Source organism: Sitophilus oryzae, unplaced genomic scaffold, assembly GCF_002938485.1.
Source record: "Sitophilus oryzae breed Bouriz unplaced genomic scaffold, Soryzae_2.0 scaffold_864_pilon_pilon, whole genome shotgun sequence".
NCBI lineage: Eukaryota > Metazoa > Arthropoda > Insecta > Coleoptera > Curculionidae > Sitophilus > Sitophilus oryzae.
The window spans coordinates 1,352,942-1,372,808 of NW_022147488.1; the positions used below are offsets into that span (position 1 = coordinate 1,352,942).

At 31.7% G+C, this 19,867-nt stretch overlaps 1 protein-coding gene across 1 annotated transcript in view; it reads left to right on the forward strand.

Annotated features, from left to right (window-relative positions):
- Window positions 1–19,867, forward strand: part of LOC115890425 (gamma-aminobutyric acid type B receptor subunit 1) — a 635,424-nt gene that overhangs the window by 262,116 nt on the left and 353,441 nt on the right. Inside the window, exon 2 of the mRNA XM_030910650.1 lies at window positions 17,071–17,328. Coding sequence (XP_030766510.1) covers window positions 17,071–17,328 — 258 coding nt within the window. The remainder of the gene's footprint in view (window positions 1–17,070; window positions 17,329–19,867) is intronic.

Consider the following 19,867-nt stretch of genomic DNA (forward strand, 5'->3'; position numbering starts at 1 on the left):
TTCGATTTGTACAGTATACTTTATTTATTTATATTACCGTTACCGTCCTGTATAAAGCTGTCCAATTTACAGACCTGGGCATAAATGAAAGCTTACGTGCATGCATATACCTGCTCTACATTACTGACATTTTCGAGCATCTATAATCCCAACTTAGGCCGCGCCGCAACGAGGCATATAAGCATAAATATGAAAGGCTAATAGGAAAGCAAGACGTTGAAATGGGAATGTAAAATAAAAACAAGACCGCAGGCCATTTCGTTCGGTTTTCCCCGTAACATTTTCAATATTTAACGAGGTTTTAGTGCAGCCATGTCGGTCCTTGTAATATAAGCTCATTTCGAAGTATTCTATTCTATTATATGCGTTCTAAAAGTGGTTTTAACGATATTTTAACTTTATATTTAATATATTTTTCAGTTTTAAATATTTAAAATTTTAGATGCTTATTGAAAACCCCGACAAATGCATGTTCAAACATATAAAAGAAAACATTAAGATTCTTTAAAAAAAATCAGTAGGTATTTAGTTATTTGTACTGTGAGAAAAACTACAAAATAAAAAAGTAATTTTTTGTAAACGCTGCTGCGTTAATGCAACGGAGACCAGTCTTTCGGTAGTGATAGCAAGCAATTTAATAAACTTTATTTATAGATATATTTTTATAATTTTATGTCCTATGATTGACATCTTCTCATTTAATAACTCTTTTAAAACATGTTAGCTTTTACAGGCTGTCCTAGGCTGAGCGTGCATTATAAGTTTATAGAGAACAACAATATCTAGATCAGATATTTTTTGCACATCACTGTTTCACAATGAGATCTATCAATTAAAAATATTTTCAATTTCTGTTCATTTTTTATTACATACTTAAATTCTGTGTAAAATTTTATGAATTCTGATACTAACACTCTATACCTAACATTAATCGTTTTTGAGATAAAAAAAAATATTTAAAATTTTTGGACGGAAAAAATTGACTGACAAAAAAATTTGTATAGCCTAAACGTCAAATTTGGTGATTACCAAAGCCACTATGCCAAAAAGAGAAGACATGTGGCTATCTATCACAAAAATTAAATTATTCGAATATCATATTTATAATAATGGCCGCAGCTGTCAATGAATTAAGCGATTAAAAAATTATCATAAATCATTATTTTCAAATGGAAACCCACTTTTTTATTTCACTAGTGAAAAGGTTTTTCAATTCGTTACTTTTTGACGATACACTTATTATATATATATATATATATATTTCCTATAAAAATAAATCGTTTTTAAGTTATTTAAGATTTAGTTTTAAAGCGTCTATTGTTTCAGACAGTTCAATTATCAATCATCATTTCCAAGTTAACTTTGCATTGTTTTTTGTTCGATCATACGATATTTATTAATAATATCAACTATTAGATATTACTAAAAAGCGAAAATACGAGATATATTTTTTTAAATACACTTTTTAAATTCTTAAGGGATACAATATTTATAATATAGCAAATTCAAATAATTTGTTTTCTGACAGATAATAAATTAATTGTCTTGCAGTTTGACACTTAATATCAAAGGAAGCTAGATAAAATCTAGATAAAATCTAGATAAAAAAATATACGTTTTCAAACTAAATCTTAAATAACTTAAAAACGATTTATTTTAGGTATAGGAACATGTATAGTTGAAAAGTAACAAATTGAAAAACCTTTTTACTAGTGAAATAAAAAAGTGGGTTTCCATTTAAAAAAAAATGATTTATGATAATTTTTTAATTGCTCAATTCCATGACAGCTACCGCCATCATTATATGCCATTTGAACAATTTAATTTTGGAAATAGATAGCCACATGTCTTTTCTTTATAGCACTGTACCTGTGGTAATCTGACAGGCAGTTTTTTCCGTCCAAAAATGTTAAACATTTGTTTTCTCAAAAACGGTTAATGTTGTGTAAATAGGTATAGTGTGTAAATCAATATTCATAGAATTTTACAGAGAATTTAAGTATGAAATAAAAATTGTGGGCACCCATTTAAAATAAGAAAGTTGCTGTCAACTTCCTGTACTTTCCGCCATATTGAAAATATTTTTAATCGATTGGTCTCGTTGTAAAACAATGATGTGCAAAAAATCTCCGATCTAGATATTTTGATTCTCTAGAAACTTCTAATGCACGCTCAGCCTGGGACACCCTGTATACAACTTACAATTCCATACATACGAGGCTTTTCGGAAAAAAAGATAAGTAATAAATAAAATAATAAAATAATATAACATTCGAATATCCTTCAAAACACAAAATACACTTAGATCCATTTTAACCCACACTAAACCAATGAACACAGGACAACAAACAAAGAATGTATTATACAAAATACCTTATGAATGTGATAAATTTTATATTGGTTCTAGACCCTTAAATGTTCGAATTGAAGAACATATATATTATTTAGGAAAGGGCGATTTTCGCAAATATAAGATTTGTCAGCATTCATGGGACAGTGGGCACAGAGTAGATTTTAACAACGCAAAAAATATAATGAAAGAAGCGAAAAAATAAAAATAAAGCTTTATTGTACAAAAAGCCAAAATAGCTTCGTCGACAAAGCATTTAAAAAACAAACAAAAGCACAAAAAATATAGAAATAATAAAAAATATCATACACTACAAATCATACAATTTAAAATAAAATACGTCATTAAAATCACAAATCGAACGTATACACATACATTGCAGAACACTAAAAAAAACGTATCAATAAAACTTACAATTTTAAAATTGTAAATGGTCTTAATCACTTAATAGATATTATAAAATATTAAATACTAAACTTTTAACCAGTGTGTGAAAAAAATTTTAAAATTCACAGTTCTTCAATTCACAAATTAAACATCAACAAAAAAGTCGTTTACCGCATATAGGGCTCTCTCCAGTAAGTATGATTTCAGAGCTTTGCGAAATTCGGGGAAGAATGCAACTTGATATCGAAAGGCAGATGATTGTACATTTTTTTGGCATTGTACAGTATTGAGCCTTTAACTAGTTCTGAGCTCGGGATTGGCAGATAAACATCGTAACTATCCTAAATGGATAGTTGTGAGGTGGCCTTTCGGGAATAGCAGATATGTGCTTGCGGATTAAGCAAACGGATTCAAAAATGAATAAAGAAGGAAAAGTCAGAAGTATTTTGAATTTTTTAAAGAAATTCTTGCAGTGAGTTCTACTGATGACCTCTTTCATTATAAAGAAAAATAAAAGAGTTTTTTTAATACAGTCTGATAAAAATAAATGGATTGCTCATGTATCTGTAGAGGCTAGTAATGTATGGCAATCGCTTCTTTGATTTTAAAGAACATAACATAAATAAACTTTATAAAGTGTGAAGTTTTTTGATTTTACCTTACTAAGTAATTGTTATCAGGTAGTAATTGTGTGTTAATTTTGAAGTTTACCTTGGTATAATGTCATTTTAACTGAACGCCAACGGTTTTTATAGACGTATCTGTTTGAAAAAAATAGTGTTCTTGAATAGTTGTATTTAGATATTTTAAATAGTTTTTTTTTCTGTGTTCTTTGTGGTTTTTTGTTTCCGACGACGGGAAGAGATATAGTTCCCGAAACTTTAAGCATTTTTTCGTCCGTTAGGCAAATTTGTATAATAGTAAACCACTGCTACCAATTAGTCTCGGTTGGACTACCGCAGCAGTATTTACAAAAAACAACTATTTTATTTTGTAGATTGTCTTACAGTGGCGAAATACCCATAAGACATTTTGAAGAGATGAATCCGCTACAGAGGTATAGACATTTTTTATTAGTTTTCATATTATGGTCTCTTTTACTCAATATTTAATATTATAATGAAGCTACTAGGTTTTCTAGGTAAACAAATCAAAATTCTGTTGTCTCATCGGTATACTCGAAGTCCTATCTTATTTCAAACATTAAGATATTAAAAACAACCTTTAAGCTTCAAACATCCAGGCACTGAAAGCAACCATTATATAATTTTAAAGTAATACTGCTTTTTACGAAAACGAAATATATTTTTCCGTAGCTTGTTCCATCTTTTTGAACTCATTTAATCAAATTTATCAGATTGGAATCTTCAAAAGATACGTTTTCGAAAAAAACTTCTCTTTCAAAGAATTCCATCATAAACTCGAAACGTACTTCTAATTAACAGACATTAATTATTTGAAAGGAGTAATGTCACCGTCAAAACCCGTTTTTCCGCCTCGTTTGTGCGATAATTTCAAAAAGAAATAACTAGCAGCATTTCCGGGGTCTCTACTCTGTTCGCGCTCTATTTCTTTGAAAACATGAAGGTAGTTTTTAATGCGAGTTTATGTGAAGTAACAAGGAAGAAAAGACGCGCTTATTTGAATGAGTTCTAAGAATTTAGTATGTATTACTTAAATTATATTAAAAAAAATATATTAAATTTCCTTTTTAAGATTTAAAGATATACAAACCAGATATAAACAGAGGGCCAAAGCGCCCCTCCGTGTTCTTAGTAGAGACTAAGAACACGGAGGTTTCTTAGTCTTGGAGAACATTTAACCCAGCGCCTTCGCCTTTTCTGCTGTAAATATTTTTTATATTTATATTTGATTTCAAAGGATTTAGTTTTACTGATGTATTAGTATATCAGAGTAACTTTAATAAAACATAAGAATATATATATATATATATATATATATATATATATATATATATATATATATATATATATATATATATATATAATATAATATATATATATATATATATATATATATATATATATATATATATATATATATATATATGTATATATATATATATTTATATATGATATCAAAGGATATATATTTTATATATGTATTAGTATATAATAATAATAATATATATATATATATATATATATATATATATATATATATATATATATATATATATATATATATATATATATATATATATATATATATATATATATATATATATATATATATATATATATATATATATATATATATATATATATATATATATATATATATATATATATATATATATATATATATATATATATATATATATATATATATATATATATATATATATATATATAAAGAGATGGGTAGTCTACGCGACTGACTAGTTGAGAAAAATATTCAAACAGGTGTCTTGGGGATGCAGTCTAATAAGAAGGCCGTTAGTTCAAGGAAAAACCCTTTATTGTTTAGTCAAGCTTTCGAGAATTCAGTTGTTCTCTTCTTCAGGACTCTTCTACAATTATAGTAATTAAATACAATTTCTATTCTTGTAAAAAACTATTAAAATGCAACTCACCAAAGTGGGATTATGGTAAAGTTTACAACATTGCTCAACAATCAAAAGAATCCTCATTTCTCAAATGCAGTAGTAAAAATCAACTTTTAAAATACACGTGAAAACTAACTACAAAAACTTTATAAAAAAACAATACAACGTGTATGTGAGTACAAAGTCAAAGCACGAAAATTGCATGTCAAAAATCTTAAAATAAAATAGCAATTAACTTTGCTTCATGAACGATCTAATTATTTTATTGTAAATACTCAAAAGACAAAAGAAACGAATTAATTTTCAAGATTTTCTTTACAGTAAAGTGCGTTTTTGTTAGCACCGCCGATCGTTCACTAGTTGTAAGTATAAATCGTTCACTAGTTGTAAGTATAATATCAATTAGTATATATATATATATATATATATATATATATATATATATATATATATATATATATATATATATATATATATATATATATATAGATATATATATTACAGTTTATTAAATATAAATTTTGACTACAAAGTAGAAAGTAAATCACAATATTTGATAAAACTTATAAGTATACCATTTTTACAGTTAATAAATAATAAATAATAAAACTATTTCTGACTATGATATTTAAAATTTAGATAGATAGAATATTAAAAAACATACCGGTATTTGCAGACGCATTTTTCAGAAAAGGTATTTTTTGATTTATCAACAATCATTGTCAAGTTGACAATATACAGGGTGTTTTCTAATTAGTCTAAACAATTGTGGTGTGATTCCTCATGTGTTCTTAAAACAATTTTTATATAACCATTGGGTCTAAAGTACTTCCTTTCTGATCTACAGGGTGTTAAAAATTAAAAAAAAATCATTTTTTTTTGCTTAACATAAATGGTACACCACTGCTTTTTTAAAGAAATTATATTTTTTCTTGACTGGCCATCCTTTTTCAACAAAATTGATCTTTTGAGTTTTTCTTGTTCATCAAACGGTTGCCGAGAAAAAAATAAATATACTTATTAAGAGTTAAGAGCCCGCCTTAAGCCGTTTTCTAATGATTTTTTATTTTTTAGATTAATTAGGATACACCCTGTATATGCATATCACAGGCAACCGAATAAACTAGTAACCTCTAAAAATTATTTTTCCTACCACTAGCGACATACCGTGTTTTTAGTGCGTAAGTAGTAGATTATTTAGTAGTACTAAATTATTTTATCAAAATTTCACCATATAAGTTTCCAGGCAATGACTATATCTAATCAAAAGTCATAGAATCTAATCTAACCTATTCAATGTAAAGAGAATATGCATTGTCAAATGGTTGTATAGTCTATCATTTTAATTTCAAAGTAGTTTATTTTATTTTATAAAAAAAATAAGTTTGGTAGAATTGGAACGCATAGCAGAAAATTAATATAGTTTAAAATTTCAGTTACAGGTGATTACTTCAAAATATTGGGAAAAAACTGTATAAAACTGTAAAAAGCTAATTGAGTTATTTTATTAAAAAAAATTAAGATATGTGTTAATACAAAACAAACAAGGATGTATTTTAAACAAATCACTACATACCAAAAAAAATATAGAAAATAGCAACTTTTTCCTTCCGAGCTCAAGAAATTTCGTGCATTTATTATTACATTTATCAATAATATAACTTGGGTATAAATAAAAAATATAATATTGCAAAGGAATAAATAAAACAGAACATAAATAAATCAAAATATTTTATTAGTAATAACAATTACTGAATTTTATATATTAAAAGTTGATTAATTGACTTTAATCTTCATTTTTTTTAACCAGCAAATATTGACATTATCTCTCTGCAGTACTAAATTCTATTTTATTTATCTATCCTGTGATGTTACCCTACATAATATACACCAGTTTTTAGTACCATATACGAGATGGTATGCAAATATTATTTGTAGCTAATACAATTCTCTGCAAATTGTGTCTCTGGGCACGGAACATTAACTCTAAACTGTGGTCTGGATCAACACTTAATTTTTCCTCGAGTTTTTCCACCACTTAACTTTAAAAAACACAAAACGCACGTAGTAATAACACAGTCCAAAATATTTCTCATTTCTATTTGATATAATTTGATACAAATTTATAACCAATTATTTGGCAAGACTTTGACAACTCTCAAAAATCTTAAGACGAGTTCATAAGTACGCATCGGCGTCCATTTATCGTTCATCGTTTCGTCAAACCAATAAAATTGAAATATGATCTGTCATTTTTGAAATAACCCAATAAAACTGGTTAAAAACAACAAGAGGCGTCGCCATGACGGGTTTATAAACAATCCCATCCATATCTAACTTAGGGTGTATTCCGTTGCTTACCTTGGTTATGGTTTTATGTTCCGTTTCTATCTGTTCCCTGAAAGCTTTCTTATTACGGAACACGGTTCCTGAAAAATTCGGTTATAACTGTCACCAAACTAATCAGCGCGAGAAGGCTGGTTTTTCTGGTTTTGTTTGTCAATCAATGTCATTTATGTGACAGAAATCAAGCAAATATTGGAAGTTCGAGGAAAATTCTCATTTAGTTTCTAAAATTTATTATAATATTTAGTATTTATATCCAAAAGCAATGAAGGTAGGCAGTAAAGGTAAATAAATTTCATTAACTAAAAAAGGACTTTTAGGACCATTTAAACTTATCATGCAGCCATTGTTTCTTAAAGTCAGGAACATTTAAAGAAAACATGAAAAACAAGACAACAAGTAATCGTGAATGTTTTGTAAGCTATAAAAATATAAATATTGATTAGATTTGTTTAATTATTATTTATCTGTTTTAATATTGGACCTGTAAATCTTCACTTGGGCTGTCTAACAAGTTTAACAGTTTATTAATAAAGTACTTTTCAATATTAAACTCCATTGAAAAGCAAAAGCAAACACAAAAAAGCAGAGAATAGGTACATTAAAAATGCATAAAAAATAAATTTTATAATAAAGGTATTGAAATTTAGAAAACGTCAACATTTGGCATTTCCAGTATTTTACCAAACCGTTCCGTTTCAGGAATTTTTTACCGTAGTTTACCGGTCTAGTTTGCCTGGTTTTGCAACGGAATACAAACTAACCTAATCTTAAACTTTTTTAGTGAAATTAATAAATTGGTATGGACGTCATCTGCTTTTTTTCTGTCATCATCTGTCAAAATCTTACCTGAGAAAAAATAGAGTATATATGTGCAGCAATTTCGTGATTATTACCCGGTATGATATATAAGCCATACCTTATTTTAATCCTTACTTTCAACCATCCTGATTAAACTATTACGTTACGACATTAAATTTAATTAATCCATAATCAAGCCGCAATGGTTTACTTCACTTTTGACATTTGCTACAACGACCACAATCTCATATTCACCGTCAAAGAAACGAGGATATCGCACAAAACGGAGGTGATTTGTACAAGCGGCTCTACTTTGCTTTATGTTTTCGGAGTGGAACAAAATTAAGACCGCAACACCTACGCCGCGTTGTCTAAAATTCAATTTTGTGGGCGCGTATTAAATTAGGAAAAGGAACGAATTAAATTTCAAGAAATGCGTACGTCTTGGAAAATATTACTCATCGAGATTTGGAGTATTTATGTTTGGGCTTCAAATTCTAACAGCGTGACATTTAAAACAAATTAAATTTTCGGAATTTCGATTTTGGTATTATAAGATTTGTCTGGAGATTTATATCAAAATAATAGTTATTTACTACACAGTATGTCTCCGGATTGTCTTAACAAGAGGAAACAGTTTTTTATTATTGATATTTTGCGAAAAAATTATTCTTCATATAAATTTTTGCTTGTTTAAAAATGGTTAATTCCGTTTATACGTTTCCAAATTTTCATACCGTTTTCGAGAAAATTAAAAAAAGAAACATGAAAATATGGTAGAACTTTTTGTAAGTCCTAAAAATCCAAAAGCGTTTCTATGGTAATATCATTTCGATTTTATTTTTTGATAGATGATAATTATTAATTTTGATTAGCGTCATATTTTTTGCTGCTTAAAGTGGGTGAAAATAGTTATCGGAAAATGATATTTTACAACAGAAACACCTCTTTACAATGGGCACCTACTCCAGCATCCTTCAGGCAAAAATTTACGCTATCGAAAGATACATACAATTTATCCTAGATAGGAACTATCGAAAATATGAAATTGCCATCCTATCCGATGATCAAGCAGCACTAAACGCGATCAACTCAGTAACCATCAATTCAAAGTTGGTCAAAGAATATCTAGAGAAGCTCAACAAATTACGCAAAGAAAATAAAGTCCTCCAACTCTGGGTGCCTGCTCACTAAGGGATAGAAGGCAATGAAAAACACTCCACTAACTGGACCAGAACCATTCTGTTTTCCAAGCAGGAACCAACTTATCTATGTTATTTTTTATCTAGATTCTATTCTATTTATTTTTAGGATACTTCCACATTTCTTACCTTTTCATCTTTTCCTTTCTCTATTATTATTTCTTTCATAAATGCCCCTACCTTTTCCCATATTTCGCTAGTTTTGGTCATTTTCATAATCAAGGTGTCCGAAGTTAACATTCCTACATCCGACAATAAGGCAGACCTTCCGTTTTCCCATCTCGGACAACAGAACAAGGTGTGCTCGGTATCATCGATTTCGTCGCAATACATGCAGTTGCCATTTGGTATTTTCTTTATTTTGTGGAAGAAGTCCATGAAGACTCCATGCCCGGAAAGAAACTGCGTATTGTAATAGTCCACGTCTCCGTGTTTTCTACTTGTCCAGTCCTCCACGTTGTGTATTAACTTTCTAGTCCACCTTCCCTTGTCGGATGTATCCCACTCCTCTTGCCGTTTTTGATAGGTACCCCGTCGTTGATGGTTTTTCACCTCATCGTTAATCTTTGCTTTGACATATAACTCTCGCTTTTCCTCAGCTGCTAAATGCAGCGGGATCAGCCCAGCTATAACCAACACGGCATCTGTTGATATCGTACGTAAGCAGGAACCAACTGAAAGCGAAACTAAATAATCTGGTAGACTCCATCCGTAGCCTGTAATGGGTGTCCTCCAATGGTCTAAGATACCAGAAAAAGTTCCTCAGAATTTACGACCGAGAAAAAACAAAGGTTTTCCTTGATTTGAGTAAAACAATCTTCGGATTGTCACGGGGTTTTTAACAGGACACTGTCTCCTCAACGAACACCTCAGTAGGCTGAAGCTGAGAAACAACGGCGTATGTAGATTATGTGGGGAAAATGGGGAAACACCAGAACACCTTATCACTGAGTACGACGGCGACGGCGCGGCGCCGAGACGACGACCATTCGTGCCATGAACTTTGGTACGGCTGATGTCGAGGACGAAGAGCTGGCCTCTGTGGAGCCGTCTCAGATACTGGCTTTTGTTAAAGCCCTGAGACTGTATGATGAGTTATAACTCGTTATAACTCAAGAACGGGGAACACACAATAGATCTGTAAGGTCGCGGTGATTAACTCCCCCCTCCTAAACATTCTATATTCTACTTTAAACACATATATGTCAAGTATGTACAGAGTCCATCTGGAAAGTTCTTAAATTAATGATTGAAATTCGCAATCTGACCGGCACAGCGTTGTCCACTTTTACATATTTTCTTTTAATCAAAATATTTTTGGAAGCGAAAATAAATTAATTATAAATATATAAAAAGTTACTACTTACATCAACAAAACTCACCTTTTTAACAGCACTTAAGGGACATAAAGGATCATTACTACCGCTTCCCCGTTAAAAATATTCTAATAAAGGTGCGATAAGTTTTTTACGGCTATTAAGCTATCTTGTACACTAAAAGAGGTTCTAAAAAGAATAATTTTCGACTGCAATGTCTGCTGGTAAGTGTTTTTAAGCTTAAAGTATCACAAAACTGTTTATTTAAATCAAAAACTCAAAGTGTCAAAACGAATGACAATGTCAACTTGATATTTTTTACAGCAGAGCTAAAATGACAACCTGAGTCTCCAGCGGGAAATTGAAATTTAGTCAGCCCAGCGCCGAATATGTCCAAGGTTGGCAACAATGAATTTAAAAATCGCGCCCTCGATTACGTAAATAAAAGTTTAATTGATATCAAATATACATCTACATCAGTGTGTGTGACATATTATGGTACTATATTTCTGTTGAATACACAGATATTTGCTTAAAATATACAGAGTTTAGATAAATAAATTAAAATAAATCTGGATTTAATAAGCTTTAGTTTCTTTCTTCATATAAAATTTACTGGAAATCTACTTTATTAAAATCCAAGAAAGACAAAAATGAAATCCATTGTAAATAAAGTAGTAAAAACTGTATCACCGTTCGAGGAGTTATACAAGTTTTATTTGACGTCAGCCACATCGATACAAAACTAAATATAAAGTTTTTATCGACGTTCGCTTCTCATATTTAAGATCGACATTTCGGTAACGAAATAAAAGTTAAACGCTACCATCCAATTTAATATTTCTCTCTCTGCTCCTTCTTCATTTTCCGTTTCTTCTTTTTTGCTGTCAAAATGAGAATCTTTTATCGGTCACATTTCGTGAGCGACCTTCCTTCAACCTCTCTTGCGTAATTCGTATGTTCTGGGGAAAAGTTAACAGAATCGTCGGGAATATTTCAGTTAAACGTAGATGAAAAACTGAAAAAGATACGTCAGATAATTTAATTTCGTAAGAGGGAAAGATTTCTGTATGCACCACTTTAATTTCTATTATTGGTTTGGTTTGAGATGTAGTCTTCCTAGTCTAAGTAAGCGAATAAGGGTTTGAAAATTTTGAAAGCGACGACTTACATATAAACTTTTTAGTTTTTTAATAAAAACTTAAAAAAACGGTCTTCCTTTCGGAATTATTAAATACACACTGAACAAAATTAATTTGTGAATTTAAGAACAATTTTGATGGTTATTTCTTGCCACAGATTATTGTAGTAAATTTACCATCCGTTCCAAAGCTGCCAAGGACATTTATTATAATGCGAGGCTAGCCAAAGCCGGTAATGTCGCTAAGGAGACTTGGGCTATTGTAAATGATTTAAGGAATAAAACTTCTTCGTCTGGCACAGTCTTTAATTCACCTTTAAATCAGAAGATTTAAACACTTACTTTGTTAATGTGGCTAAAAATTTAGTGAACACCATAACTCCTTCTCATGATTCACTTTCATATCTCCCTAAAGCAAATGAGAATTTACACAGTTTCTTCTTCACGCCCGTAGCATTAGATGAGCTCCGTAGTACAATTAATAGTATTAAAAACATATCCTCATCTGGGACTGATGGGCTTACTCTCAAAATGTTCTCTGAACTTCCTGAATGCACATTAAACCATCTTACTACTTTAATTAACGAGCCATTCCAAAAAGGAGTTTTTCCAAACTGCCTTAAGTCAGCAATAATTATTCCTCTGTATAAAGGAGGAGATAAAGATGAAGCTTCGAACTATCGCCCAATTACACTCCTGCCCACATTATCTAAGATCATTGAAAGATTGGTTAAAAAAAGGTTTCTATCTTTTCTCCTTAAATATAAAATACTTACTACACATCAATTTGGATTTCTAAGTAACATGTTCAACTATGTTCGACCTTTTTAATAATGTATACTCTAGCCTGAATAACTCTACAGCTACAATTTTCTGCGATTTCTCTAAGGCTTTCGATTGTGTAAATCATAATATCTTAATTAACAAATTGCAATACTATGGTTTTAGGGGAGTGCCGCTCGAATGGCTTAAGTCATATATTGGCAACAGAAGGCAGCTTGTAAGGATTGATACGTCTATGTCTTCTTGTAAGCCTATAGAATGTGGTGTCCCTCAGGGTTCAGTACTTGGCCCTATTTTGTTGCTGGTGTTTATCAACGACATTGCAAATCTAGACATTAGCGGTAAAATCTGCCTCTTTGCGGACGATACTAGTTTCCCTTGGAGCGGCCCAGATGTTACGACACTATATGATACTATATCCTGTGACTTACGCACCATTAAATCTTCGTGCGATTCTAATCTCCTATGCCTCAACCTATCAAAAACTAAAGTTTTGTCATATAAAAGTACTATACAACCTTTTGTACTTAATAACACCACTATTGACGTCGTGGACTCTGTGAAATTCTTAGGACTTGTTGTAGACAACTCGTTAAAATCGGACTTTCACATCGAAGCTCTATCAAAGAAACTAAGCGCTGCCTGTTTTGCGCTAAGATCAGTTTCTAAGGAACTTAACTTCTCAACCTCTAGAATAGCCTACTATGCCCTTTTTGAGTCACATTTTCGTTATGCCCTTCCATTCTGGGGTACTTGCTGCGCAACAAAATTTGATTGTATTTTCAGACTTCAAAAGAGAGCAGTTCGTTATTTATTGGGACTGAACAGTAGAAATCACTGCCAGAATTTCTTTAAATTTTCAAAATACTGACTCTTCCTTCTTTATTCATTTTTGAATCCGTTTGCTTAATGCGCAAGCACATATCTGCTATTCACAATCTTTATCTGCCAACCCTGAGCTCAGAACTAGTTAAGTTCAATACTGTACAATGCCAAAAAAATGTACAATCATCTGCCTTTGAATATCAAGTCGCTTTCATTCTTTCCCGCATTTCGCAAAGCTTTAAAATCATACTTACTGGAGAGAGCCCTATATACGGTAAACGACTTTTTTGTTGATGTTTAATTATAAACAATTTTGAATTTTAAAATTTTGATCATCTCACACACTGGTCAAAAGTCAAATATTTAATATTTTATAACTCTAAAATTATATCTATTTTGCAATTGTCCATGTATATTCTTTTTGTTATTTTAATGACTTAAATTTTTTTGAATTGTATTATTTGTATTGTGTATTTTTTGTTGTTTGTATTTTTTTGTACTTTTGTTTATTTTGTGAGTGCTTTGTCGATGAAGCCGTTTTGGCTTTTTGTACAATAAAGCGTTGTTCTTTAGTTTTACAACTCGTTTGTATAATCGTTGTATGGCTAATTTGTGGCATGTATGTAAATATGTTATATTATATCTTATTCATTATAAATTTATCTTTTAAAATCGCCAACTTCTTGTACTATTGCTATAGAGTAACAACAAATTTAAACATTTCATTATAGTAAGTTTACAATCACTTTTGTAAATTCACAAAGTGTTAGTAAATATTAATAAATTTAATAAAAGACCTGTTTATAACTATAATATTTATTATAAAGTTAATAAAAAAGTCACAAAACAGAACTTATGTTTGTAAGAGACCCATTGACATCTCTTTTTGTCTAGAAGAACCATACTGGAATTCTGAGCCTAACCAAAATAGGAACAAAATTGCCATTAGATACTAAATAAAAAAAACATGCAAGAAAAAGCTATCTAATCAAAACAGAGGGTTTACTAAATAAATTTTTTAAAAAAAATTATTCCTATCTTCAGATTCTTTAGCAGTATTCTCTTTAAGCCAATGTTTTGTAAAAATAGTGGGATAATTTTTCTTTTATATCGACTCTTAGTTATTTTTGATCATGGAGTTTAATTGCTGTACACCGGATTTCCGAAGGATACACTATTGTATTATTATATACTGCTATATTATTTAAATTTTATTTAAAAAATACATTAATTTTTACAGAAACTACATATCAACATAATTAATATAATATACTTACCCCTTACATTATAAAAACACTAATCACCCACGCTCTGAGATTTTCTCCTGAACTTTTCTTCGTTTTCCTCCTAACTACGTTTTCAATCGAATACTTAATGCGCATCAGCCTTACAAGTCACGTGACATAAAATAAACTTGTTAATAAACTTACAAACTTACATTTTTGTGAAACTATGTAAAAATATCTTATTTTTACAAGTTTCTTATTAAAAATATTATAATGTATCAATATTTTGTCCAGTGTACTGTCACACAATAAATATCTTTTTTAATTCCAATACGATCGAAAATAAAGGCGTCAAAGACGGCTTGGGAATGACAATCGATGATAATTTTGGCGAGGTCAAGCTTTAGACGTCATTACTTGACTTTTAATGGTGCTTACTGCCAGTTGACTTTAAGAAGGTTGTAATTTATTTTTACTTTGAGTAAATATGATTTTTAAATAATTTAATTCGTAGTTAATAAATAGTTAAACCTAAAAGAATTTTGGACTTCCATTGTCTTTATTTATTTTCCTTATATTGCGTTTCGGTCAGTATCGGTCAAGTATAATAATAATAATAATAAATTGCCTTTATTTTACAAAAAAAAGTACATAAGATGGTAACAAAATTGCAAGTCTGGCGTAGTCTAGCTACAATAGCTACTCAACTTAACCAGAACATGCAAACTTAATAATTAAATATAATGTTTTACAAATTGCCATAAAAAAGGTTTCAAATGTTCAATTTATTATTTACATTTTTATTATTATTTATTATTAGAAAAATAAATATTCCAACAAAATTAGGCTGCACTCTGGTGTACCACAGGGCTCTGTCTTGGGTCCTTTGCTGTTCCTTGTTTATACATCTGACATATTAAAATGTTTATTGCATTGTAAGGTACAAGCATTTGCAAGTATCACTGACCTTTATCAAGTGTGAGCTTTTGTTGACAAATAACGTCAATGGGCGATCAGAAATCAACTTTAGTTGCTGTTTTGTTTAAGATTTTCAAAATTTCTTGTCTTGAATTTCAAGACAAGGCAAGACTTTAATATGCAAGAAATTTCAAGAGTCTTGCAAGATTTCTTGAATTCAAGATTTATTGAAAGTTACAAATGATACATTTTTTTAAGTGATAATTGGGTCTATGCGCAAGTTATGCCGGGTTTATATAACATTTACATAGTCGTAATCACAATCATATTCATAATGATAAAAGTTAAACTATGTTGAAATATTGTAACTAAATGTTGTATAAACCCGGCATTAATATTGACCAGTGTTCATTTTTGTTTCTATCATAGTCAGTGTTTTAGAGTTGAGAATGAAATAAAATAAAGTCGAGGCAACAAACCGTATATTGGGTAATTGGTATTGTACAGAAAATTATATTGGAATAATGGTATTATAAAAAAAACTAACGGTAGTTGAAACTAACGGTGGGTTTGTGGAGCACGCTATTTGCGCTATTTGGTACTACTTTTCATGCACGAAATTGCTCCGCGAACAAAAAGTAGCATGGCCTTTTTTTTTGTAGTTAGTAATACTTAAATAACTTAACGCACAAGGGTAGGTACGAAATAATAACCCAAAACCCATAAGTCGAACTTAACCTTACTTATTCTTATTCAGGTTTTATTTGTTAATGGCTAGTTCGTTTGCGGTCCGTTAAGAATTTTGTTTGCTAAAATTAGCATCGTTGTTGTTTATTTTTACGTATTACATTTTGTATACGACGCTTTCTATGAAATAAAATATAGAAATATTATTATTATAGAATGTTAAATTTTTCAAGACAAGACATTTCAAGAGTATTGCAAAGCAAGATAGGACTTTGCTATTCAAGAAATCTGCAAGACAAGACTGAAATTTTCTTATCTTGAATTTCAAGACAAGACAAGACAAGAAATTGATTTTCTAGACAAGAATTCTTGTCTTATGCAACACTAATCTTGTCGCTTTCAACAAAAATCTTGTCCGTGTTCTGTCGCGGTTTTTGGTGGAAATACGCCCTTATAGTTTAACTTTTAGAACTTATGAGTTTTATAAGGCTAACCACTATCCAAATTTCTTGTTTGCAGAAACGGCCGTCACCATGGCTCCCATGGACACTCATCCCCTTGATCCTGGCGCTGACGAGCCCCGGCGGGGGCGGCACGAGCACGGGGGGCGGCGGCAACGCGCTCCACATCGGCGGCATCTTTCCCATCGCGGGCAAGGGCGGTTGGCAGGGCGGCCAGGCCTGCATGCCTGCCGCCCGCCTCGCTTTGGAAGACGTCAACGCCAGGAAGGACCTCTTGCCCGGGTATAAGCTGAAGCTGCACAGCAACGATAGCGAGGTGAGTACCTAGAGGTTCTTTAACTTTGTTGGAAAGTGGTAGACACGAAGGAATGCTGGTAAGATTGATATTGGAGATGGAGAACTACCCTCTAAAGAAAGGTAAAATATATGGAGTAGTTAGCGCGTAAAAAAATCGTATTGAGGCTAGCCTCTAATGTAAATTTAAACATTAAAAGCCGTTCGTTAAAAATATGTATCACTTTATCGGTCCGAGAGAATTTAGGCGACAGGCTGAAAATGCAGAATTGCTTTATGTTATTTTGGCTTGGTTCGAATTAACTCTGCTGGTTATTGCATTGTTTTGTCTCTAACTGATTTTTCTCTACATTTTTTATTCGAATTGCATGTTTAATTACTTCTTACTAATTATTGCGTATTAAGTAAATACTTGAAAAGTTGTCAGTGACTTGTTGAGATTGATATGATTTAGAGGGATCATGCATCATCAGAACTTCCCAGATAACATTTTTCGAATCATTTCTAGGGTACTTTAGGTATATTGTATACTTATAGTCTTAATATATTATATTATAATTTAAATTATTTCTTACCACATATCTCTACTATTAAAAGCAACGTCAATTATTTTTTCCACAAAATTAAATACAGAATACCATACAACAGGTATGGTAGGCTATTAAAATCGGCAAAAAAAGAGTTTTTATAATTTCATTCAAAATGAATTATTTGGGTCATAAGTGACCTAAATACAAAATATTTTCATGGTGTCTGTCCGTCTGTCCGTCTGTCCGTCTGTCCGTCTGTCCGTCTGTCCGTCTGTCCGTCTGTCCGTCTGTCCGTCTGCCCGTCTGCCCGTCTGTCCGTATGTCCGTATGTCCGTATGTCCGTCTGTCCGTCTGTCCGTCTGTCCGTCTGTCCGTCTGCCCGTCTGCCCGTCTGTCCGTATGTCCGTATGTCCGTATGTCCGTCTGTCCGTCTGTCCGTCTCTCCGTCTGTCCGTCTCTCCTCATGTCCCTCTGTCCCTCTGTCCCTCTGTCCCTCTGTCCCTCTGTCCCTCTGTCCCTCTGTCCCTCTGTCCCTCTGTCCCTCTGTCCCTCTGTCCCTCTGTCCCTCTGTCCCTCTGTCCCTCTGTCCCTCTGTCCCTCTGTCCCTCTGTCCCTCTGTCCCTCTGTCCCTCTGTCTCTCTGTTCGTCTGTGCGTCTGACCGTCTGTCCGTTTCTCTGTAACACGATAACTCAAAAACCGCTAAACCGATTTTAACCAAATTTGGCACAAAAATACGGTGGCACCCGAGAATCTGGCCATTAGTTTTTGGTGGGTGTGGGGTGTTGGTAAGGGGGTATGGGAGGGGGATTAAAATTTAATAAAAAATACTAAAGTAATAACTCCAAAATTAGTATCTAGCGAAACGCGGTTTTCAATTTAAGATTAGGAATAATATTTGCAACAAAATTTGTAATAACAACAAAATCAGTCAAAGTCGCAGTTTTTGAGATAAAAAAAATTGGAAAATTCCTTTACTTTGACTAAAAGAACTGCCTACCAACTTTTTATTAACATGCTATACGTGCCTCCCGGCGCCAATTTTTTTTTAGTCATTTCTTGTGGTATTGCATCAATTAGAATAACTCTAATATTTTCTAAAATTTTACTTGTTGTACTTTACCTTGAATTCAAGTTTACCTTTCCACTTTGCAGGTTAAAGCAAAAAAATACAAAACAATCGACCATTCTACTTAAGTGTTTTAGACTATCGGTAAACTGAAACGTGGGAAGGTATTATTAAAAAGTTTTAGAGTACCTATTTCCGAGCAGGAAGATAAACTAAAAGGTTGAAATCGTTATCGTTTCAATTTATAAAAGTATAAAAAGAGGAGGAAACAAAAAAAGAAGGGCCGGTAGGGTTTCCAGGTATTGGATTAAACACGAAGGGAAGGTTAGCGACCATTTGTTGCTTCTTATTTAGATATCTACGTTATACACACACAGAAATACAGAGATATTTGGTTTTCTTTTTGATCCTTTCTTTTTTGTTTTGGGCTGAAATCCTTTATATCATTGGTGTTGAAAAACCCTGCAGTAAATACGCATGTACGAGGTGTCCCATTTTTGTATATGGTATAACTAAAATATTCCTACACATTAAACTTTTATTTGTAATTAAAATATTTTACTTTTACACCACTGTTACACCTGAAAGTTAGATTAGGTTAGGTTAGGTTTGATCCCTCACTCGGAGGCCTTGGGCCCATTGCGAAACCCCTGTTATTGTTGTACCAAACCTTCCTCTCATTCTTTCTTTGCGTTAAAGCACTTCCAGCTCTTTGCAAAGTTCCCGATGTCGCTGATGTTGGCTTCTGCTGCTTCCTCGAGTCCCGCCAAAAAACCTTCCCCTAAAGTTTTAAAGCGTCGGTATTCCAGTGCCGGACAGTGGCACAGCAGGTGCTCTATGGTTTGTTCTTCCTCTCAGCATTCTCTGCAGTAGTCGTCGTTGGAAATCTTCCATTTTACGAGGTTTACCCCCGTGCTGCAGTTTTCACTAGGTTATTTTTGTGCTCTAGTAGCTGTTTTGTCTT